Source organism: Pseudochaenichthys georgianus, chromosome 16 (genome assembly GCF_902827115.2).
Source record: "Pseudochaenichthys georgianus chromosome 16, fPseGeo1.2, whole genome shotgun sequence".
NCBI lineage: Eukaryota > Metazoa > Chordata > Actinopteri > Perciformes > Channichthyidae > Pseudochaenichthys > Pseudochaenichthys georgianus.
Genome location: NC_047518.2, coordinates 12,784,934 through 12,809,866, shown reverse-complemented (window position 1 = coordinate 12,809,866; position 24,933 = coordinate 12,784,934). Strand labels below are relative to the sequence as shown.

Here is a 24,933-nt window from a genome sequence, read left to right as displayed (position 1 = left end):
AAATCAAGTATTTCCCCCCCCAAATATAACAATATTTGTATTTGGGGTGGGGCAGACGTAATTGATGACTGCGGCCGTGCTAATTAAAAACAGCGGAGGTTTCATTAATCTTGGTCATTGGGTAAAGGGGGATAGTTGCTACTACAGTGTTGGGCTGGACGTGAGGGGGGGGTAGCCTCCATCGTCCTCATCGCTCAGGTGATTTGGGCCATTGTCGAGCATATTAGCACGATAAGGTTAATGTGGAATGGCCATTAATAATCACAACAAAAGCGTTTGCTATATAAACTCAGTCTGTCTGTCTCGGCCTTCCAACACGACGACATAGTGAACGTTCACACGTGTTTCCTGCCATGTCCCGGCTGGAGAAGTTAATTGCTTTTCTGACTTTGCTGTTGTTGTTTTTTTACCCTATCCCCTGACGCACACACCCCCGCGCACACATGGAATTGTATACTGCTTTGGAGAATTAATTACCCGTCCCAACTTTTGCTGCTTTGCCTGTGTTTGTGTAGTCAAAACTATCCGGCCACAGAGGAGCGGAGTGTCACGGACTCTTCAGAGAAACACTAATTATGAGCAACAGGGTTCACGTGTATCACCTACGCTAGATTCCACACAATTGAAATGAGCGCTTTTTTTGGTGTGCCTGCACAATTTGACGTCCTTTAAGACCTATGACTATCAGATATGGTGTTTATATGGTATACTCGCTTATTTGAGGCTGATTGATCATACAATCAGAAACTATTAGGTCAGCAAACAACAATTATTTAATACATTAATCGTTTCGCTTATAAATGTAAGAAAAATGTTAAAAAAAAAGGTCCATCCCTGATTCTCAAAGTCAAAGATAATGTATTTAAATGTTGTTTTTTCAGTTTAATATTATATATGAATAAAGTAAAAAGGTAAAATCTTAATATTTAAAAGGTACTCAAAACAGCTTCATCGTTGCACAATGAATGACTGCCGATAGACCCATCTATAAGTCGACTTATCCTTGCAGTTCTACAAGTTGTAAGTGTTGTCAATCAGCACAACAAATGTGTACAAAGACAACAATCAACAACTCCGCTCTGACCAAAGGAGAGGAACCACACAGAGAGCTGAACCAAATATTCAACATTATCCAGAAAACAAGTCACACCTGAGCATATAGTTAACAGAAAAGACGGGAACAGACCATGGAGTTGATAAAACAGTATCATATTGTTACTGTTATGCCATTACGGCGCAGACAATTTACTAAGTAGCACCTATGAACGGCGCAGATGGATATCATCATTGCTCCGTAATGGCTTCTACATGTTAATTCACAACTTTAGCTTCTCCACCACGACTCCGCCACAGAATAATGGCTGGCCTGCATCTGGTCGAGGCGGTGTAGGGCAGTGTATGAAGCGTGGAGAGGAAACGGAGAGAGAGAGGAAGAGATGGGTGGGTGGGTGGGGTGGAAGCATATGGTGCCACGCTGCCGTAAACAAGCTTTATGAAAAGACCAGGGACGTTTATTTAATCATGGAATACCTGAGGAATCGCAATGAGACACACACTTTGTCCCATTATTGTTAGCCCATAAATGTAACTGCTTTACCAGAACGACACGGAACCTGATACAGAGACAACGCACGGAAGCAGGTGAATTTATGTACGTGTGTTTGAGAATTACACTGTGTCGTAGCTATGGTACAGTGTGTGTTTGTGTGTGTGCGGTGTTACAGATGCATACACTCTGTGTATTTGCAAACAACGAGCAATACACTGAGGAAAGGTATCTGTGGAGATTGAGAACCACCAATACAGATGTGCCCTGTTTGGACTGTATTACTCAACACCACCAATGTCATTCTTCTATGAGTCTCTTTGAATGCATAAACCTTTATATTTACACCTGTTATTCTCTAGAAAGTAGTCCCTCACAACCTATGTGATAAAAACATTATTGTTACAACCACCGGGGTCACACAAAAAAACATCAGACATCTAAAAGGCACCCTGAGGGAAATGCATTTCTCATTTGTGTTGAACTAAGACAGCATCGGATTAAGGCCTGGCACACGCGTAGACACTACGTTTGCCACATGCTGGACACAAAAACACTCTAATACCGTACAAAGAGCTGCTCTTGCAAACACAAAAACAATTGCACTGAATGTGCCAATATGTATCTGCGAGCATACTTCCACACACACACACACCCAGAGCACACACACACAGCTCTGGGTCAGGGGGACAGCGGTAGCTCAGAGCCAGCTGTGACCTGCCGGTCCAGGTGCTCAGGAAAACCGCTGTTAACGGCCACGATTGATGATCTAATCAAATTGTCACCACGGCGATCCGCTGCAGGGGGAGGGGTAGTATGGGTTGGGGATGTGGGTGAGTGGTGCGGGAGGGGGGTGGTTTAGTAAGAGTGGGGTAAGAGCAGGTGGGGGGGAATATCCAGGAGGCCTTGAGCATGCTTACCGTTAGTCCAAATTGAGAGTGACAGTCTCAATAGTGAAAAGGCCTATTTTTCCCCCCTCTAAGTAATGGAGGAAACAACTCCAGCGCTCTTCCGGAGGATGTCAAATAATCAAGGAAGCCCCCCTCCCCACCCAAGACCGCCATCCACCCACCCCCATTCTACAATGTCTCAGATCAGGCACACTGTGGCTGGAGACTTGGGACATGGAGAGAAGATGCGGTACAGTGTTGGACCAATACCGAGCGGATTAAGATGGGTTCAGCGATGTTTGGTGTTGAACATTCTCAAGCACACATCCATACAAAGTGCTCAACAAGTCAGGTAGAACTGACACCAGGACCTCCAATGGACTGCATCATGTTTAGTCCAACTGGGTTATAAGGGAACAGTATAATTGTTGATTTAGGGAATGAGTGTCGTGTTGCAATATATGGTGTGAAAGTGTATATTTATTGGTTATTCGTGATATCTTCTTGAAAGATGGTACATAAACAAATTGCAGAAATAATTAAATAACTAATGTAAACAACAGTTCAATCTCTCTTGAGTTTCACAGCATATTAGCAATGCAGTGTAGCCACATGGAAAAATATGATAATATTTCTCTAGCGGAATAAAACAAATGAAGCGGAGCTATGTATAGCTTAAAAGCGAAAAGTTCAGGAAGTTATCCAACTTAATAGTGGCCTTGTTGATCGCTGCCTGTTCCGCGCGTGTTAATCACCGTCCCCAGGATGTATCCACCACTGCCGCTCGCCCGTCCAGCTCGCATTAATTTAATCGCTGCTCAGCTAATTCATTGATTAATTGGCTCATTAGTGATGCCTGGCAACATCCATTTCTGCCGTGACAGTCTGATGTTTCAATAGAAAGAGAAAAACAGGCTGGCAGAAGCCCAGTTTCTTCCACAGTCCCAGTGTGCATAATGTCCGACCACTGTCAACAGCTAGCCGCCCAATTGTGTCACTGTGCAACTCCTTGCTTGTTGTGCCACGGGATGCGAAATGAATACGAAGGTGAACTGCTCTCCGTTCTTGTCGGCTTGAGTAATGTCACTTGGGTTGTTGGCTGCGGGTGACATCATTGGAAGGGAAAATAAAAGGTTGAAAAGCTGATGGGACTGTTGGAGCTGCACTACCGAGATGAGGTAGACGCGGTTATTAGGAGACAAAATGCTGCTGCAGATTTATTCCACAAGTCAAGGTCATGTTGCTCTGACATGAAGAGTGGCTTCTAACTGTGGGACGAGCTGTCGACTAAATTCTAACGTTATTATTACTAATCGGAGCCGATAGGACCCCGCTGCACCCTGCGATGAAGAGCTGGGTGTTGGAGTGACCATTGACAATACATGGATAGGACTGCTCAAGTGACATCACATGACCAGACATTAGTTAACATGACCTCTGACCTCTTTACTCCAAGACACATCCCAAATGTATAACTGGCATTTGATCACTGTTTCTAATGCTGCAAGGCGGTGGCCATATTGTGGTTTCTCTTGTAATAAGTGAGACCACAGAGGTGTATCAGCTTTTCAGAGAACCAACACGCTCCTCTCACACCCCCCCTACCCACACTCCTACAATTCTGCACCATATGCCCATGACAAGTGCATAAAAATCATTCCCAAGCGATAGCAACGGGCCAACCCATAAAAACGTAATGCACCTAATTTTCCAGTAATCAAACTTTTATAGACTGCAATGGCTTTTAAACTAACACATTTTAATGATCGCTTAATTTTAACAGCAATATTAACGTGATCCCTCATTCTGGGAGTGTTCATTCTCCATGAAATATTGAGTAGGGTAAACAGCGAGGCACTGTACGCTGGCTCCTGTTCAAACAGGGAGCCAGCAAACACAAAAGGTGAGCGAGGGGTCGCTGAGGCCTTGCCAGTACCAAGCCGCGACTACGAGAGCTGCACAGACCTCTGGGACACGGAGTGCAAGTACACGGAATGAACTGATGTTGCACTTTGTGTACGCTTACTACGTGGCACGGATCACTGGTGTATGTCGGTCAGTGGTATCGAGCTCCTTCTGCCATACAGTTGTTTGATTTGAGGCAGATGTGATTGATTGATTTTGTATTTTTCTATGACTTAAGGGTTTTCCACTGTGAGTTCAAATATTGTCGGCTACTTTCAAGATAACATTTCTCTCCTGACTTTTCTGTGCTGCAAATCACATCCCCCACTCACAGTATCAGAGCAGGATGTTACTGACTGTTGCCCTTGGGTGGCTGAAAACTAGGCCTTACCACCCAACACCAAGCCAGGGAGACAAAGTGCTGACACGGGCAGATAAGGGGAAGAAGAAAGAGAAAGATTAAAGAGCAGATTCATTATCAATAATTAAGGGAAAGGATTTATTCTAGTGAATTAGGGGTTGTCTTTATCTACTCTTTATCTCCCCATCACACTGCTAACTCTTTCTCTTTTCCTCCCTCACAAACATACGTATGCCCCACACACACTGGCTCATGCTTTTGTGTGTGACTTGACCCCTGCCTGCTCCGTGTGCTCCATATTGCCTCCATGCTGGCTCCAGGCAGGGCTCTTCCGCCCCTGCTCAACCCGCCAAGCCTGGATGGTCCCAGACCTCGGTGCCGGGGCAATATGGCCACGCTGCACGGCATGCTGGGACGCGGCTGCGAGCCCAGAGCCTGGCGCTGCAGAGCCAGCTGCCCGCTCAGCCGAGCTCAGCCCCTGGCACAGCGACGTGACCTACCTCAGCAACGTATGTATCAAATCTGCCATATGTACATTCAGATATGTGGCGCATTATGTAAAACTGAATGAATGCTTTTTGCTGCATTCCACTGTATCACTTGCTCTGTTTTACCTCCTTGTTCTATTTGTTCTATTTGACCTCCTTGTTACCTCCTTGTTGGTTACCTCCTTAGGTATATTGTTGCACTGTTGGAAGGGCCCAGGACTCAAGATTTTTGATTGCTATCAATTAATCTGTAGCTGTCAATAACAAAGAGGCCCAATTATGGTTTAGGGGTTCCCCTTTCCTGTAGTTTGTTATATAGGTTTTTGTTGCAGGTCAGCAAAGGCTAACATCACCAAATTCAAGCGGGAGTTTCTCTCCCACACACTCCCCCCTGCTTGAAACTCCGCCATTGGACTCCTTTGTTTACTTCCGTAACATAATGACATCACTATGTAACACTTGCACTTCGATTGGCGAGCGCTCCAACACATTGTAGGAGATAAACTAAGAGGCTGGATATTTCTAAGTTGTTGACCAATCCAAACAGAGCCGACCAGCTAGCCAATCAGAGCAGACTGGGCTCTGGTTTCAGTGAAATGTGTGCTGCAGGCAGCCCAGGCAGTATGAGAAAATAAAGACCTTTTTGGACATTAAAGCATGTAAACATGTCACAGTAGAGTCATGAGAAAACTGACAATATGTATTGTGGATCTTGTATCCAAAATGAGTGAAAACCAGTCTATTTTCTCACTGAACTAACGAACGCTCTGAGTATCCCATCATTATTTTGTGAGTCATCACACCTGCGCTGCATGCGTCGTGCTAGCTATTTCTGGATCAGCACTCATGCCTTTTCACCTGGTTTTCTTCAGAGGGATTTTAGCACCCGCTCACTTGGCTCGACATACATTAGAAAAAACAGGCCAAACGGTGAGCAGATTTGAGCAATTAGAAATCTCCAAAACATTCTCTCCAGCTGCTTGTATCATGCCTATTTTTCCTCCCCTCTACTTAAACAAATATATCTTTCTTCTGGGTTTTCAGCACTCTTGTTTCAAGAGTGATGAGTGTATTAGTTGGAGGAGTTTATTATTACAAGCGTGAAAATGGCCGGCGTTTTAACAATTACCTAAGAAAACAGGTATGTGAGACGGGTCAGTTGTCTTTTGGCGCCCTGTTTTTAGAGAACTAATTACAAGCAATTGAGACAAGGTCGCCGCTGTCAATCAAGTTCTCAAGCCCCTCCCTTGTTTTTGAAGTGTTGGTTTAGGTGCCTTGCAGACCTACCATCAGGGAACACACACACAAGGTTAAAATGGTAAACTCCAACAACAAAAAACACTTTCCTCCTCGTTGTATTAAATTATTATTTGTAACTATAACTTATGTTTGTTTGGTTAGGTTTAGGGTTAAATCATCAATACATAATGTTTTGTTTTGGATATACTTTTGGTGTCCATTTGTTAATGATGGTAAAAAACGATTTAAACAAATAATAACTAAATAAAACTGTAGCAGGATATATATATTTTTTCAGTTGCAGAGGGGTGTTGTTTTCTGTAATCCAAACGGCACATTCAAATCTGATATATTTGTTTTGGTTTAGACACAATATATCTCTATTGTTCTCCTGTGAATGAAACGGAAAAGGCTTCATGATGTGCGACACTCAATCAAAATCAATCAAATCAAACTATTGGGTATACTTTTTACGGATGCTGAAGACTATGCAAGCATTCTTGTTTATTAACTAAATAACGGAGATTATATTTCAAGATGAAATAGTGGAATAGGGATCATTCAAATCAGTGAGGCATGGGTGAAAACAGTGACTTTTTAATATAATCCTGAGCTGTAATGCAACATGCAATACAAGGTTTGCGTGGCCCTCATAAGTACACGACCACGAGAAAACACACAGGCAAACAAAAGGACAAAAAGCCCTCGCCTGCGCTCAGAGCCCGCAGTGGTGTGGCTGAGACGAAGTGGTGTGGCTGAGACGAAGTGGTGTGGCTGAGACGAAGTGGTGTGGCTGAGACGAAGTGGTGTGGCTGAGACGAAGACCCAGTTGTGTCACTTTATAACAGTTCAGCTCTCTCCCTCCCTCTATCTCTCACCCTCAACCTGTCAGATAGTCGGAGTCTGTCATCTCACCCATCCTCCCCTCCTGAGTCCTCCTCTCCTTCCTCTTCCCCCATGGGGTTACAACGATATGAGGAGCTTGTTGACCACCGTTGCCTGCTACGCTCATTAGTGGGAACTGATAGTGATGTGACACTGGGATTTGGTTATATAAAGGTATGGTTAAAGACATACCATCATAAATGGTGTGTTTTTAACATGACTTTTTGTGTTTTTATAGGTTTCTTTAATACTAAAAAACATACTGGTGAGCTGAAAGTAGACTCCATATGATAGATAGTGTCCAGGTTGAAAAGGAAAAGGAAGTGTTTGCTTTGGTTTTGATTGCAGTAGGGTGTATAAGGTGGACGGCTGAATATATTTATCCCTCTAGCCATGTTTTGGCAACCCTGGTGAACTTGCGCCTTTTGTCTTACTTTGAAATACATACTTTTTGTTTTGATAGGCTCAGGGACAGGACATCCCTAAGCAGTTGACCAATCACAACAGAGCCGGCCAGCCAGCAAACCGTGTTTGAACATTAAAGCAGGAAAACAGTAGAAGCAGAAAATACTGATATGAACTTGAACATGAGCATTATAGGGCCCCTTTAAGAGATTAGGCCAGTAGTTTGTTTTACAAACAAAACCAAACCGAAAAAAACTCAAACATAATCCTGGGAGTTGGGCTAAGGCATCTCACTATCTTCATGCTAAGGTCAATTAGGGACATGTTCAGATCAATAAAGTTAAGTCGATTAACCAACGTGAAACAGTGAAACTCAAAATCGTCAGCACTTTCAGCCTTTTAAAGACTGCGGGACCTCCTCGCAGATACCCACCCAAAATAACTTTGAGGCCCCGGACGGATTTGTCTAAGTGGAGCCTGGCGTTTCCTACGGCTAGTCAGGTCTTTTCCTCCTCCCCCTCCTCCCTTCCTTTAACTAACAGATCTCCCCAGTGTTCTAAAAATACCAGGTGAACGGGGCCGTAGAGATGGTGATGAAACTGGCTCTCTGACACTGTCCCACTGCAATCCATCTCTCCACCGCCTGCCAGCCAGCATATGTTTGCAATTGGCTCCCCCCAGCAACCCCCATTGCCTCTCAACCACCCCCCCACTGGTCCCCAGTTGCTGGTTCAGATACCCCACACGCACGCACGCGCGTGCGCGTGCACACACACACACACACACACACACACACACACACACACACACACACACACACACACACACACACACACACACACACACACACACACACACACACACACACACACACACACACACACACACACACACACACACACACACACACACACACACACACACACACACACACACACACACACACACACACACACACACACACACACACACACACACACACACACACACACACACACACACACACACACACACACACACACACACACACACACACACACACACACACACACACACACACACACTTCCCCATCCTTGTCTCTTTCTCTCCCTCAGCTACTGTCCTAGTCTGTAGGTTTCAAAACCGGTGCAGTTATCAATCATTGAGCCGGCACTGTCATGTTGGACCAAACACACACAGACACACACTTCCTTTCTTTCTCTCCTCCTTCCTTTCTTCCATCCCTCCCTCTCTCTCTGCTTATCTCTTTGTCATCCCACCTCACTCTCTCCCTACCCATCTTCTCCTTTTGTTTTTCTTCTCCGTCCTCTGCCTCCTCTCACACACTTGCCCAAATGTGTTCCACTTAATAAGCCCTCCCCAATGACCTTGTGCTAATTAAGCTGCACTGTGTTGGAAATCTGATGGTTAATTAATGATGAGATAAATTCTGTCTGCAGGACTGTCAGGAAAATGATGACGCTGTGTTTTACAGGTTTAAATAGAACAAACCTTGTGGCCGTCCTCCCTCTGAAGTGTGCGTGCATGTGTGTACATGTGCACGGTGGGCATGTGTTTGAGTGTGCATGAGTGAGCGCAGCAAAAAAGTAATAAAGGATCTTTGGGTGACAAGTGCCAGCGTTCAGTTTGTGTGTTGATGCTGTATGGAATTGTGGATGATATAGTTCTGTGTGTGTGTGTGTGTGTGTGTGTGCGTGTGTGTGTGTGTTTGATGTTATGATGCTGGGCAGATTGACAATAATACACACATTGAGCAAGACTATTAAAGAGCACAGACATGACAGCGTAATGCCTCTATGCCCAGCCACTTTCTCAAATACCAACACTCACAAATGTCTTTTGGAATGTTCCTCGCTCATACGTTGCTTGAACTTAAGTTGGTGGGCCAAAATAGTACTTCTCAGATAAACAGCATTTCCTAGTGAGCAAGGATCCACTTGTGGGGATGCACATTTAATCAAAACATGTTTCAATCGGAAACGCAATATGGACAAGTGCAATATTAAAATCGCAGGAAGCAACATATTTGTTAAAGGCTACATTTGTGTTAAAATACAATTTTGCATTAAATATTGTGGAACTGCAGAGATATCCCGGCCAACATATCGTATTTTATTGGACGACGTAAGTGTTGTACTTTCTACTGTCGCCACCATTACTGTGGAGGCAGAACTAGTGAGAGCAGACATGTTTAAGGTTGCTCATTATCATCTTCTGGCAGATTATTAGCCAATATGTGAAAGTCATTAAATACTACTATGTTGTGTGAAATGTGAGTGTAACCTTCCTCAACTTAACTTTCTATAAGTTATAAAGTTAAGCGGATAGTAAATCCACTAGCATGCCATCCATGATGATTTTTTGCAATGTCATGATATAAAACATGCCACGTCATGAAAGAGTACGAAACGTGCTCAAGTTAAAGTTGAATTAGGGTCAGGAAGTATATGCAGAGCAGCTCAACTGACAAGCTACCTGTATGCTAACAATGCAAACAATAATGAAATGAAGATATGTAAAAGTGTAATTGATTTATAGGCGAAGTGTCTTGTAGTTTTTACTTTCGGTTTCCTAAGGTTATTATTTGAGCAGCCCATTCAAAATGTAGCATTGAGGAAATTGCAAGAAAAGATGGAAAGTGAAATCCTTTATATAAATAAGGTGTTCCTGTGTGGGTGTATCGATGACATTCCACCGCAGTTACCGCAGCGTGTTTCTGCCTTCAACATCCATGTGTCTATAAAGCCAACTCATATCTGAGGTTATTGCAGTTGTCTGGCATTATATGTTGTGGCTAAGATAGTGAATTACATACATGTTTTGTTTTTTCCTAAAACAGAAGCATGAGTGGCAAACAGCAGAATACTGCTTGCTCTGAGCATGTTACAGATGAGAACACACATGTAACCGAGTTCAAAGTGTCAGCTACCCTTGGATCAATAAAGGTTGCAACAACAAAAAGCTGTGGATCCAACATAGACTTGAAGCAGTTGACGATGTGAGGATGTGTTTCCATCTAATCCAGACGAACAGCTGACAGGAATTGACTTGATAATGTCAGAGAGATGGAGAGGCATCTGGTCGTGTTGCTTACTTCCATATCTGACGACACATGTCATATCTAATACCACATGTTGTCAAAAGTATCAATTTGGTTGTGGAGTAATGAAAAAGCGGGTCTGTTTCTATTTTAGCAGCTCGCTTGACAGATTGAGAGGTGTTTAACGTCTCATTTTGGCTTGTCAGGGTAGGGGGGGGGGGGGGGGGGCTTCACAACTTCATCTGCTCATCTTTCTTTTTGCATACACACATACGCTGACAGCAGGGCTCTGGCTCTGATAGACAGGGCCAAGCGGGAGACATTACCCATACACAGGAAACACACGCATACGCAGAGAAAAGATGGTAAAAGAAACATCATTCATCCTTAATTCAAGAGGGAGGGCAGAAAAGTAAGATGAGGGAGAGAGGCAGATAAAGTTTGACAGAGAAAAGCAAGAGAGCGAGACAGACAGAATGAGTGAAAGCCGTTTAACTCATTAGGGGAAGGGAGGATTCTCAAGTTATATTTAACTTGAAATCACTGTAACTAGGGGACTTTTTTGCTTTAAACTGTGTTGCTTTAAAAGCTTGCAGACCTCCATAGGGGTTGTAAGAGTCATCTTCCGAAATCTAGAACTAATTGCCTGCTGTATCTCTCACAACAAGCTAAAAATACTTGACAGTCGGGATCCTGGATAAAGAAACGTCTTTAAGAACTCTAATGCACGAGCTTGCAGTTTTACAACACTGGTTTTCTTCCAGCAGATTACAGTACTGTGGGTGCGGTTGCAAGTGTTTCATTTACCTTTCTTTACGCTGTCCGACTCCATGTTTTCCGAGCAGGTGGGTGCTCAGGTGTTTCTTCATTACAAAGGCCCATCTACAAAACACAAAGAACACTTGCTTTAACATGCTTAGTACGTTTCAAAAGTAGACAAGTATTGGTACATTCCAATTGTGCGGATCTTCTGTTATTTACGTCAAAAAAATATGTCAAAAGCAGCAATACAGTAATAAAAGTACTTTGAAGGCTTGAAGATAGCCTCTGCAATCATATACTGAAATTAACTGTGTTATTTTAATGAGTCAAGCTGGATGTGAACACTTTTTTTGTTTGTAACAGAAAATATTGTCTTGGATTTGGTTATTTTTCTAATTTTTCATCCAAAAAAACTTTTTTCTACTTTTACTTTTTTAGACATAGAAAAAAGTGAAAGTAGATAGACACTTTCGAAGATTCGCATGAGAGTAAGAACCCATTCCTCTCTTACATTCCAATACTTTTCCCAGGAAACCCCATTTGACATTGAATTGTTAACATAATTGGTCATAAACTGCTTTTTTGGGTGGAGAAAGTATTGTTCGGTTAATAGATGACAGACCAGCAGAAAGAAAATAATGTATATAAACTGTTCGCTCCACAAGAGAAGGACGAAGTTTGAACACTTTTGTTTTGCCAGCACCTTTTGGGTCGGACGGTAGAGAGAGAATCGAGGCAAAGAGTTCCACATGTTGTACATCAATGTGTCAAACAAATATGTTCACACGTGCAATGGTTCAATTGCACATGTATCTGCAGCACACACGCACGCACACACACGCACGCACGCACGCACTCAGTCAAAAACACTAGGGTACCGTAGCTTGACAGTGACCACAATGTCCTGACTTCGTCGAGGGCCCTGAGTTTACGGTGTCTCCTAAACAGCATATGAAAACATAATGAACGGATGACAGGACTAACTACTCTGACATCCAAGCTGCCTCACCAGAGTATTCATCCCCTGGCCTTTTCATTTAGCACCCATCACTTCCCATTATTGTGCGACTGAGAGACAATGACCACATCTGAGAGCTGAGGATGGAGCTACATGAAAGGGGCCCAGGGAGTTGAACCAACAGTCATGTGGGTAGTACTGTCACTGCACACACTCGGGTAGACCCCTCCCCCTCTGTTGCTCCTCCCATTTTGTCCTTCCTGGAGGTTTCACTTGTTTTTCTTCAAAGTAAATCATTATTCTATTTCCTCTTAGGCAAGGCCTGTCCGCGCCTTTCTGAAGCTCTTCCTTCTCACTTAAGAGTCAGTCTTCTATGAAGCATAATTATTTCACTATGTATGTCGCTATGTCAGCTTTAGCCCCGTTCCGGCGTCTGGACACACACACACACACACGGCTGTTGTCCTCCATTTCGTCATGGCCCCGGAGTCCCGTCCGTCATCCTGGCCCCTAAGGCCGACGCTAACTAACACAACCGTATACATATTCAAACATGTTCCAGTGTTTCGCCTCGCTATCATCACTCTACATTTTTCTCAATCCTCTCCAACTCAATCTATCCGCCTGTCCAGAACGTTCCCGTCGAGTTAAACTGGGAGCGAGGGTACGACTAAATCTTGTAAACTCCAATCAGGGAGAATGGCAAGATCCAAATGCTGAGCTTCTCTGGCTCACTGGAAGCTGACTGACGGCATCATCTATAAATAAACAAACAGCATAATTAAGATATTTCTAAGGGGGTTGTTGGTGGGAATTAATCAATATATTTGAGAGAAAGAGCCCGACCATAGAACACTCCACGCATGCTTGTTTAAGTCGTCGTGTTTAGACGTGGAGAGAAAAAAGAGCTTGCAAACATTTCTGTTAATTATGTATTACAGCTGTCCTTCATAAACCTAATTACAGAGTGCTGAAAGGCAACGAGGGCAATTTGCATATGCGCATGAAAGACAAGACATATGCAAAATATGATTTTAATTAGCATTCTTTGATAGCGAGGGGTACAAATCAAACTGGCATGTTGTGAGATTCTCATCTCGCCCATTTCAGTTGGATAATTCTCGGAGTGGCACGAGTGCAAGATGGGTAATGCCCTGTGGAGGCACCTGGCACAGTCTGCGCACACACACAGACAAATGGGTGTTAATATTCACAGAGATGCACAATCAAATCATGCAAAACTAGACAAAAACATGCACAAATGGTGATAACACATTTATAATGAGCTATTCACCATGTGATTATCTAATACACCCAAAGTACTGTTCCTGATAATGTTGAGATAAAATGCAGCACACACATACACATACTAATACACATTCAGACAAATACAGTCCTTACTCACAGAAACAGACATCCACAAGTACCCTATCTCTCATGCACACACACCAACACACGGAAAGATCCCATATCTAAATGTTAAAGGGGCACATCCATTTGTTTCAGGCAGTGTGTGATCAGCCCCCTGCCCTTGGTGTGTGCATCCTCTGCCATCCAGGTCAAGGCCTCAGCTTGTCGTCCTGCTGCCTTGGGCTGCATCATCAGACCCAACCATCAGCCTTGATGGTTATTGTAACAAAGGGATACTTTAACATGCCATTCATCCATATCAATTCTTTTCCCCCCCATGAATTGAACTAATAAGGCTGTGCCTCTGCCCTCCAGGGAGGCTCATAATATCCATTGCAGATATGGAAAAAAAAAAGAAAGGAAGAGAAAGACGGAGACTCTGGTGTTTCACGTTCGACTTTCCCTTCAGACTAATCGGCGCGCCACAGCTCGTTAGGTCCGTGACGTGCCGGAGCTTTACCGATAAGCAGGGGAGACACGGCTCAATTACCCACAGTTACAATCTTTCTCTCTCCCCTCCCTCTCGCCGCCTGATGATGAAGAGATAACATGTCAATATTTGATACAAACAACTTCATTTGCCTAATGGTGTTCCTGGATAGGCCCATCTACAGGTCCGGAAGGGATGGGAGATCTAAGGAAAGGCCTGGAGCAGCACTCGGCTTAGACGCACCGTAGCCCACCACCCCTAAAAACATGCACGCCCATTCCCGAGAGCTGTGCACAATGCATGCTGAGATAGAACCATGTCAGACATGACATACTTTGCCAACTTTGCTGGAGTAACTTTCAGATGGCTTCTTCAGGTTTTGACTGTTCACTTTGTCTTTTTTTCTCACTTGATTCGGACATCGCTGCACTTATATTGCTGCCTCAAAAAGGTTACAGGTAATGGGTTTTGTTTGAACAAGTATGGATTACTGATCTACAAGTAGAGAGCAAGCGGCAACCTCCATGGTTGAACAATGAAGCCCATGCTGAAGAGCCAGTAACTGTACATTCCTTGAATGGTCACTTCAGTCAGGCTCCGGAAGAGAGTCAATCTCCATTGACTTCTATGTATAAATACCCATCACCAGAAATAAACACAGCCTAGTACAAACGTGTGTTTTGGTCTTTATAGTTTATTTTTCCATTCATGTCAACTGTACCGGGGGATGTTTGTACTTCTTCCACCCCTGTAAATGATATCAATGCTTGAAGTTGTGCAATATAAGGGAAGTGAATGCTTTGAATGGTACGTGGCTAGCTGCTTGCTCTGCTGCACCACCCTTGCCCTTCCTATATCCCCCAACTATCTAGCTCTTTGCCCATTATATCATCCACCATGAGTCAAAACACCCCGTTAGTGAGGGTGAAAGAAACCCAATGTCTGCGCTATATCCAAAGCAAAGTGATGTATTGTGTGTGGCATCAGGTACAAGACTGGCATGGTACATGTAAACCTGTCTCACCAAGTGTAAACTTGCATGGTAGGATAGACGTATCTCTGGCATTGATGAAAAACTCATCTCGTTGACACTACAATGAACAACCAGAAGACTAAACCAGGAAAGACGCAGATGGACGGAGGTAGCGTGAATGATTCCGATTTGTTGGTCCTAATTATGGCTTTAGAGGACAAAACATAAGGAATAGTTGGTGCAATATTTCGTTTTTTTCTTTGAAAACCGTAGAAAATCAATGTTGCCGCCTTCTGTGTGCCACCACATACGCAACATAAGAAAAGCTATGAGCTGAAAAATGAAGCTGAAATCGAACTAACTGCTGTATTGTAATTGGTTAAGAGGTAACTGAAAAACCATTACGAGGGATAGCAGATGTAGGAACCGCTCAACCCTCGCCGGGCGAAACCTGGTGGAAGGAGAGGGATTCCAAGTGGGAGAGATGAAAGGGGAGGTGGGGGTGAGCTCTGAAGTTATGGGACTATGCTTCAGCTCTTTTTGAGGAGAAGCACACACACACACAAGCTCTTCAGTGGTCCGCTGGGCCCCAAAGAAATGAGTGTGTGTGGGCTCATCCAGCCTCCTGTGCCAGTCCTAATGATGGCCTCCACCTGCTGCTTTAATGTCACAGCTGGATCGCCCTCCATCCCTCACTGACTCTGACTGCCATCAGCAGCAGGTAGCTCCCTCTGCACACTCCCCCCTTCCATCCCCTCTGCCGTCTCAGCGTCCTTCATCTCTCTTCACTTCCATCTTCTTCCTCTCCTATCTCGTGTCACCTCCTCCCATCCATCTCCCTGCTACTCTTCAGCTCACACTTTGTTTTTCTACTCCAAACTTCTTTTATTTGCCATTCCTCTGCCATAACTTTCTGTCGTTATTCATTGTCTTCTTCAACAATGTAGGTTTCCCGGTTTTGACATATTTAATTGCATCCAACGCTCATGCAGGGTGCGAAAAGAAGCAACAAGATTTATGGGAAACGTGGTCTTAATTTAGAAACACTTGCAAGAACGCTGCCACAGGCGTGTCTGTCAGTCACACGTTTTTTTTTATTTGTTGTTAGAGGTATCACAACTAATTTAATAATGATCTAATGACAGAAGAAATGCTTTACAAACATTAGCACGTTTAATTTCTAAGGATGAAACACCCAAAGAGTAGATTTCCCATTGAAGAGGGGGACCTATAGCGTAAAAAACAAAAAACGTTCCTCAATGCCACAACTAATTTACTATTCTGAGTAAACATAATGTGTTTCTTCCGTGTTTATTTTTTTAGAAAGCTTTGCTGGAGACGCGGAGAAACCTGGAGGTAGGTTGACAGGTTTAATCTGAGAAGCTTTGACAGGCAGGTGAACTGACAGAAGAACAGAAACCAACATTTGGCTGACAGCAACCCTGCAGCGCTGAGACAGCTGCCGACTTGTCAGACAGACAGATAAACAGACAGGAACAAGAAGTGGAAAGATAAGACATGTATTGACAGACAGAGCAACTTCTTCCCTGACAAGACAGACGGACAGACAGACGTCAAGAACAAGGACTGAGAGAAGGAAGGGATTCTGCTGAGTTTACCGGCTGAGTTTAATGGATGTTCTACAAGCGGGCCCGTAGCAATAGAGGGGGGGAACTAAATGTGGTGTCAGATTGTTCAGATGTGGAGATAGATGGTGACGGAAAGATGGAGAATGCAGAGTCACGGGAGGGAAAGAAAAGGAAATGAAGGATTATGAAAAACCATGATGGACTATCTGGATAAGCTGGAGTGAGGGTGAAGTAGGGAGAGAAGCAGAGGCAAATGCAGTTTGCGCGCTGTCGCTTCGTTTGAAGGAAGCAGGAGGCGACTTCGCATCAATATTGCTCAGGCTTCTAAGAGTTCCGCTTATGGAAACATCCCATAATGTAACAGATATTGGGCAGGGAAAATAAATAAATAAAACATCCGAATTGATTTGGTTTTCTATCCCAGTGCCAGAGCGAGAAGCAGGCGCTTGATCTATTCTAAGATGATCCTGATAAAAATAAAAATAAAGTGTTTCTCCGACGACTGATCAACGTCAAGGCTCTGAGTGAAACAGACACCTCTCACTTATGATGCCGCCGCTCGTGCGTGCACGCCCGTGTGTGTGTCCTTTAGTCTTAGAGGAGGTACATAAAAAGCTCACTTTGCCTCTCCAAAGGGGTTTTGGATCATCTGCTGAGGCAGGTGATGGGGCTTGACGGATTGATTGAGGCGGAGTTCTCATCGACAGTGGCAGCGCCCCATAGAGTTCCCAGCTCCAGTGCACACTGTTCCATTAAAGGATCATTTAGAGGGAGAGCAAGTTCCACCTGCACTTATGCAGAGCACACCCTAATGTGAGATGAAACAGACATGTTCAAGCTACGGGAAAGGGAGGGTGTAAAGAGAAAAAAAAAATTATAATAATGAAAAATAAAAAGTCCCTTCCCAACAGCGCATTTCCATCTTTCCAGAGAACGCCGATTGATGAAGTCATGTATTATTGATATCATCATCGTTGTGCGCCCATGGCCGTTTCAGTGTTACGGAGCCCCCACCTCTGAGCGTCACTGTTTGCATAGTATGCTACTCGGCATCATTATATTTTCTAATTAACTGTTTTAATTTGGGATTGAAATCTTAAGTGAGGGGGGCAAACACGTGAAAATGCTGAACAAGAGAGAATAATGCCGTATTTGGTGTCAAGATGAAAGGAGAGGTGTATGAGGAACAAGGTACCGACAGTTACACAAGTGGCCTTGTCAAAGTAATATGAGCAGTACAGTATTGTGTGGAATCAGCACAAAAACACCTTGGGAAAAAAAGAAAGAAAGAAAGAGCACCAACCGGTATGAAGACTGAACTTGTCTTGAGAAATGTTTGAAATGAAATGCATCCAACATACTAAAATACTGCTGCGTTAGGTAGAGGCTTAGAAGAGTCTCAACAACAGAACAAAACAAATCAAGAATGCTGGTTGTTAAGGCCGTTAGCTTCTCTTGCTAATGCATCTCTCCCCTTTCTCTCTGCAGTGCAGTTAAAGATATGAAAAATATATGTGCTTTCTCTCCCCCCTTCCCTTTTCCACCGCGGCGTGTTAAATCATTAAAGAGAAGTCCTGCTCATTATCTCTCTAAACAAAACTTCTCTTAAACCAAATAAATCACCGTTGCACGGCACAGCTAACAGCCGTGAAGGGATAAATTACAAAGCGCCTCACTGGCAGCGCTGGTATTTTAAAAAGCTTGCTGCACAATTTCTATGATGTGCAGTAATTTGTAATGCAGGTTTCCTTATGCTCAGAAGGCCTCAGGTGTGTGTGTGCCCGTGCGTGCGTGCGTGAAGAAATGAAGGGTGGGGAGGGAAGAAATAAGAAAATAGCTTGTTTGTGTACTTTGTACTCAGCCCTAAATCTAGCACTAAGCACAATCATTTGACATCCTTGAATATATATGTGTAGTAAGTTGATAACAATCCTACGACAGCATAATATGACCATTGACCGATAACATTCGAAAGCCTGTATTACATGTTGGGATAAGGTCAGACTTCAGCTATCATAAAGATGCCCCCAACAGCTAGCGTCTTGTGTTGATATTAAATAGCATAACATTGAATTATTAATGCTTAAAAGTAACTTGTCCTGCCCAAATAGTGTCCATCACTGAATGCAGCTTAAGGACATATTGATATCCTTAATTTAGGAGGATTATAGGTGTTCGCTTTGATTTCAAGATCTACGCTGCGAAGCCGTCACATTGGATCCTTTCTGGCTGGCCTGAAATGACTCCTTTTGAAGAGTAGCAGGAGTAAAAAAGTGTTGTTGGAGAGGTTGTTGTGTTGAATCAGAGGTAGACAACACTGCTGATGTTGGCATTATGTTTTTAATCAGCCAGTCAAACTGATGTATCGGTGTGACTGTAACCAGTTTTTCCAGCTGACCGCGGCGTCATTATAACAGGAAAAAACCGCAGCAGGGGCTCATCTCCCGTTCAAAAGTCTAATTGAGGGGAAAGAACCCACCCTGCACTCTCACCTCCGTCCCCACCTCTGCACCCCCCCTCCAGGGACCGGGAGCAGCGATGAGGCCCCCCCCCCCCCCCTCGACCTCTCTCCGGCCCCTAGTGGGCAGATTAAACTGCGGATAACAGGGCTGCACTTGGGTCCGTTTACAACAGCAAGCCTCCCCTGAGCCTCCTGGGGATAAAAACCAACAGTATCCCTAAGACCCCCCCTAAGAAAGAAACCCCAAACATGATTTATTCAGTCTGTTTACTGTACACTGTATCTGCCTGTCCTCTGAGAACAAATTAAATGTATGAAAGAGAGAAGGAAGAAAGGATGAGCGGTTAAAAAAAGGAAGAAAAGTATCAAAGTAAATAATTTAATCCCGGAAATAAAAATAAAAGTCTCGAGGCGTGGAGCGTGTTTAATTTGCACAGGAGATCTATAATAGCCGGCTTTGTTGAAGACACACAGTAGCACAAATGCATTACAGAGATCTATGATAAAGGAGAACAATCTAACTTATTTTGAAAACCCAAAACTATGTCTAAGTCGGTTTTGGTTATTCAAAGAACTCGGTCACCGTGTTCAAACTTGAGCAATCTGGAGAATGAGGAGCGAGAGGGGAACATTGAAAACAAACAAAGGAGACAGCCTCTAATTTTGACCGCTGTTGTTTCAGTGAGTGGTCTTCCACATTAAAAAGAACTGAAGCAACATGACAAGCGCGAGTTGTATTTCTCTCGTTATAGTTTTTTTGCTAAAGCAGATAATCCATAAAACATAAGGCCTCCGTATTGACGTTTTTGCTCAGCCGGGCTGAGTGAAGGGCGTAGCTGGGGTGTCAGTCCTGTCTGTCGGCCAGATACCACTCTCATTATCCCTGCGCCTCGGTGAAGGGCAGCTAAGGTCACACACAAAATACACCGCTACGGTACTAATCTAATATTCAGCGATCCTATCAAAGAAAGACGTAGTAGGCTCAAAGAAGCGCGGCTATTGATGGAGATGAAAGATTGTACAAAGTGGAAGTTCACACTCTCCGTGACATCTGACATCTTCTCCGGTGGGTGATATTGAATCTCACTTTTACCCAGAAGTAAGTTAACGGAGTATTTCCTCTGTGCGCTGTCTGGAGTCAAATGAAACAATGTACTTTCTGGAGATTGAGTAAGAGTACAGCTTAGGAATGTATACAACGCACCATTCAAGTGTTATTATAGATGCTGTTGCCTCCTACTCGAAGCTACTGCACTTCTACACCTCTCAGAAAGTATGCATTCTCACACACACACACACACACACACACACACACACACACACACACACACACAAAGGATGTCTTTGTTTGGCTATTGCTGCCGTTGTCTTGACACCCACCATCTGCCGCCACGGCAACAGAGAAGAGTGAAGAGAAGACTTTCTCTCTGGAAACTCGCCCTACACCCCACCGCTGCCGACACCCCCCACCACAAAAAAAAAGAAGAAAACTCTGCAAAGGTTTCACTCAAACGAGCGCTGGCCTCCCTCCCACTGCTGACACTCTCTGATGCTCCACAGGTTGAATCACCGCTCAATAAACAGCCAATTTCTAGCTTTTTTTCCTAACGCTTGTTTAAGTCCTTGCTGAAATGCATAAAGTGGTAAACAAACGCAGAAGATTTACAGTGCGAGCCCTTTTTTTTTTCTCCCCGAAAGCAAAGAAAACCTTGTGAAGATCTCATTCAGCCATTTAATAACGCCTCGTGTCATTGAAGTGTCGAGGAAGAAGGGGTTGGGGTAAATTGCAAAAGGTCCTCCTCAGTCACATTCTACACACAGAAGAGATGTATCACAGAGCAAGCACTCAAATGTAAATAAATAAATAAATAGGTAAATAAAGTACGCTATGCAGATGAGGGTGACGAAGCCTCCGTCTCGGCCTATTCCGCGATGTGCTGGCCATTCATCACCTGCGCATGCAAAGCGCCAGCTCTGGTCCTTAGCATATTCGCATATTCTAATGAAGGCTTGCATGCAAATCAGGACGACCTTTTCCTTTTGGCTTTTTTCTTTTCTTTACAACTTTACATTAACAGGAGGGGAGTGGAGAGCAGTGGCTGTAATGGCTATTAGAGCGACAGGCTTGAATATGTGGCGTTGTGATCTGAACTCAGGGAAGCTGTAATTAGGCTAATCTATTACCAGACGCAGGCTGTCAAAAGATCTTTATGGCAAAGGACGGACTTGCCAGACTCTTTATTTATTAAAAACGGCCTCTGGATTTTGTCAAGGGATAGTCAGTCAAACCCTCAGAAATGTTCTCAGCACAGTGACATGAGATCAGACATGGATAACACATCCAAGACAGGCACCCATGGGACCTTAGCGCTACCCCTGGACCTATGAGGTGCTACATGTTGCGCAAGCTAATATTTGCAGAGGGTGCCTAGTGTTGTGTCAGACCAATGGAATGATACTGGCTTATAAATATTGAGCAACAAGGCTTGATGTAATGTAGATTTTTTTTATAAAATCAATGATTGTTTGAAGAATAGAATGATTGACTTTAAAGAGTAGATGCATTAATTGTATTACATTACAATACAAGTCGTTTTGGAGATTGGGGTTCAGTATCCCGCCCAAAGACACTCTGAATATTGACTGCAGGGGATGTGGATCGAACAACTGGCCGTCCATTTGGTACACGTCCGTCACAACCTGGGTGACACCATTTATACTTTTTAAGCTCATATCTCCAAACAAAGCAGTGAAGAAAATCCAAGGTCTGTCTGCACAGCGTGCACAGCCTCCCCCGTCCACCAGGCAGGGTCCTGTGCTTGTCGGCGGGGAGGCGGGAGAAAGTTAAGCCTCCTTACTGTGACTTTGAACTTTCTCAGATGAGGCATAAATATTGAAATATTGAAATGAAAGATGCGGGCGGGAGCAGAGGGTGATGGGAGGGAGGTGGGGGGGAGGGAGAGAGAGAGGATAGACGGATTGGGGGGGTGGAAGAGACAGGAGGCCCACTGAGAGAAGAGACAAGGCCCTCACCCCTCTGCCAGGCGGCATTCTAGCAGGGCCGACAGTTATGGATAGGAAACATTACTGCTGCTGGTAATTAAAGCAAAAACTAATACTGTCTCTTGGATGAGGGGGTTTCATAGTGAGCATCCATTTGTCACTGTTGCACACTCGCCAAGGCCAGATTAAATCACACACATATTTAGTCCTGCTGAGCACAGAGGCTCTCTATCCATCTATATATCCATCTATCTCTCCGTCTCTCCATCTGTCATTCTAACTTTATTTTGTAACAACAATGTCCTACTGAAAATGATGAAAGGAAAAGATAGTGTCAGGGTATCAACTGTTAACACGTTTGTCGCCTTCAATCCAAACCAGTGGTATCGGTTTTCACGCACACATGTAGGTCAGCTGCTACTAAAGAGTCCTCAGTAAGGGACTGACTGACTGTGGAGTGGCAGTGAAAAGACCAATGGCTAGAGGGGGTGTAGTGGCAAAGACGAGGACGGGGTGGTTGGAGAAGGAGGAGGAGGGGATGCCATGTCACCAGACGGAGGGGATCGGTGACACTGAGCGTGTCACAGGCTGACGGCTGCACTCTGCTCGGACCAGCAGCCCCTCCAGCGCTGTCAGAGGAACCAGCCGCTCCTGATACTGACACTAGCTGCGGCACTGACAGGCCAAAGCATGACTCGTCTCCGCGCTCGCCACAGACGAGGCCTGACGGTGCACAGAGACACTGAGAGACGGAGGGATGGAAAGATATGCATGAAAGGGGAGGGGGGTTTTATGAACACAAACTGAATATGTGTCTTCTGACCAAAACAAGGCGTTTCGTGGGCCAAATAAAGCAAAGTGTTTACTGCAAAAGGTGGCAAACACGGAGTTGACTAGACACAGACCAATGTAGAGACTTCTTTTGTTATAAAGAGCGGACAAAATGTACAGCAGTGACAAGTCTTTTTAAAGTCTTTTGAAAAGTCTGGTTTTTTTCAAAACCACTCAGTCGTTCAAATAATAAATAAGATGTGGAAAACATTAGCCTTGTAAGAAACCTCTTTAGCATGCTTTACAAAATAGCATTGTATGTTACCCGTGTTAAGTGCATCACACCAACAAAAAGAGACAACGATCTGACATTATATTTACAACTTATGTTCGACTAGTCAGGATTTTCTAGAACAATGTGGCCCTATTGTTACTTCTTATGACTTCACATCTAGATTGACCTCGTGAGGTTTTTTGGAAAGGGAGGAGTTGTTAGGAAGGAAAAAACATGTTTAGCCTGTTTGGATCAGGCAAGAGACACAGCATGGGGGGAAGGGGGGAGAAAAAGGAAGGATGACAATGATAAGATATAGATGGAAATATGGTGATTTGAGGGGGGAAACATGGAAGGGGGGAAGGGTGGTAATGCCAAAAGGGGAGAGGGCAGAACACAGAAAGGAGAGAGAAAGAGGGAGGAGATGTGGAGAGAGAGGGAGCGCAGCGGCGAGACTGATCGCTGTTGATCTTCACGATAAGCGCTCCAGACAACTTGTGACCAAAGTGGCGCTTCGACACTAATCGGCCGTGAAGGCTGACCTGCAGCGAGGCAGCGAAGTTCAGCTCGCATAGGGCCGCCGCTGCAGCTCAGACGAGATGGACCCGGACAGGAGACATCCAGGCATCAAAACTCCCTGAGAAATTGCGACATTGCTTCAGTGCACTGTGAGAAGAACATAAGAGGAGATGGGGGGGCAAGCAGTGATACTCGGTACTCTTGGCAGTCGAGGCAGACTTATCTGGCTTAAGATGAAAAGAGAAGGACAGAGGCAAAGGAGAGTGGAGTGAGGGAGTCATGGGAAGTGTACAGGGGAGGGAGGAGGAGGAGGATGAAGGAAAAATATGAGCAGTTTTTGGATCAATTTTATTGACAATTATCTGTGAGCTGGACTGAGCTGAATTGAAGAATAACCTTGAACTGTGTGTGTTCAACCTCTGCCAGACATGAAGGGTGTGTGTGCAAACTATAACAACGGGGCTGAATACTGCCATGAGCAGAGAGTCAAAAGGTCAAAAGGTATGGTAAAAAGTTAACTGCGCTATACAGGGCCTTTAAGTAAGACAATCTCGCCTTCATAATGGTAAAGGGAATGACTTGATTTCGCTCAATAAAGCCAAAATACATGACCAAAACTTTGAATTACAAAAAAAATATTTATTTTTTCCAAGTCTCTTAAATTTGACTAATCTCCAACTAAAAATTTCACTCAAAATGACTTTATTTTACTTCAATAGAGTGGACATAATAAGGTTCCTTGTTCTAATCACAGCCCGTCCACACAGCGGCGTGCGTTGAAAGCTTCACCATTCACTTTGAATGGGGTGACGTCACTTTTCGCCGAACTGCATTGTGGGAAGCGACACAGCTTTGCTGGCGTGGCTCGCTGCAAAAGTTGAGCAATGTTCAACTTTTGAAGCCTCGGCAGAAGCGTCAGCCAATCGAATCATATATGCCAGTACAAGCTCTAGCCAATCAAACCGCTGCTTGTGTGTCAGGGGCGGGAGATTCATGTGATTGGGTGTTGGTCGAGTTTCAGAC

General features: G+C 44.2%; 1 protein-coding gene across 1 annotated transcript in view; it reads right to left on the bottom strand.

Moving 5' to 3' along the window:
• The window catches only part of znf407 (zinc finger protein 407), a 145,260-nt gene that overhangs the window by 72,510 nt on the left and 47,817 nt on the right, over positions 1–24,933 (bottom strand). Inside the window, exon 5 of the mRNA XM_071206044.1 lies at positions 11,568–11,642. Coding sequence (XP_071062145.1) covers positions 11,568–11,642 — 75 coding nt within the window. The remainder of the gene's footprint in view (positions 1–11,567; positions 11,643–24,933) is intronic.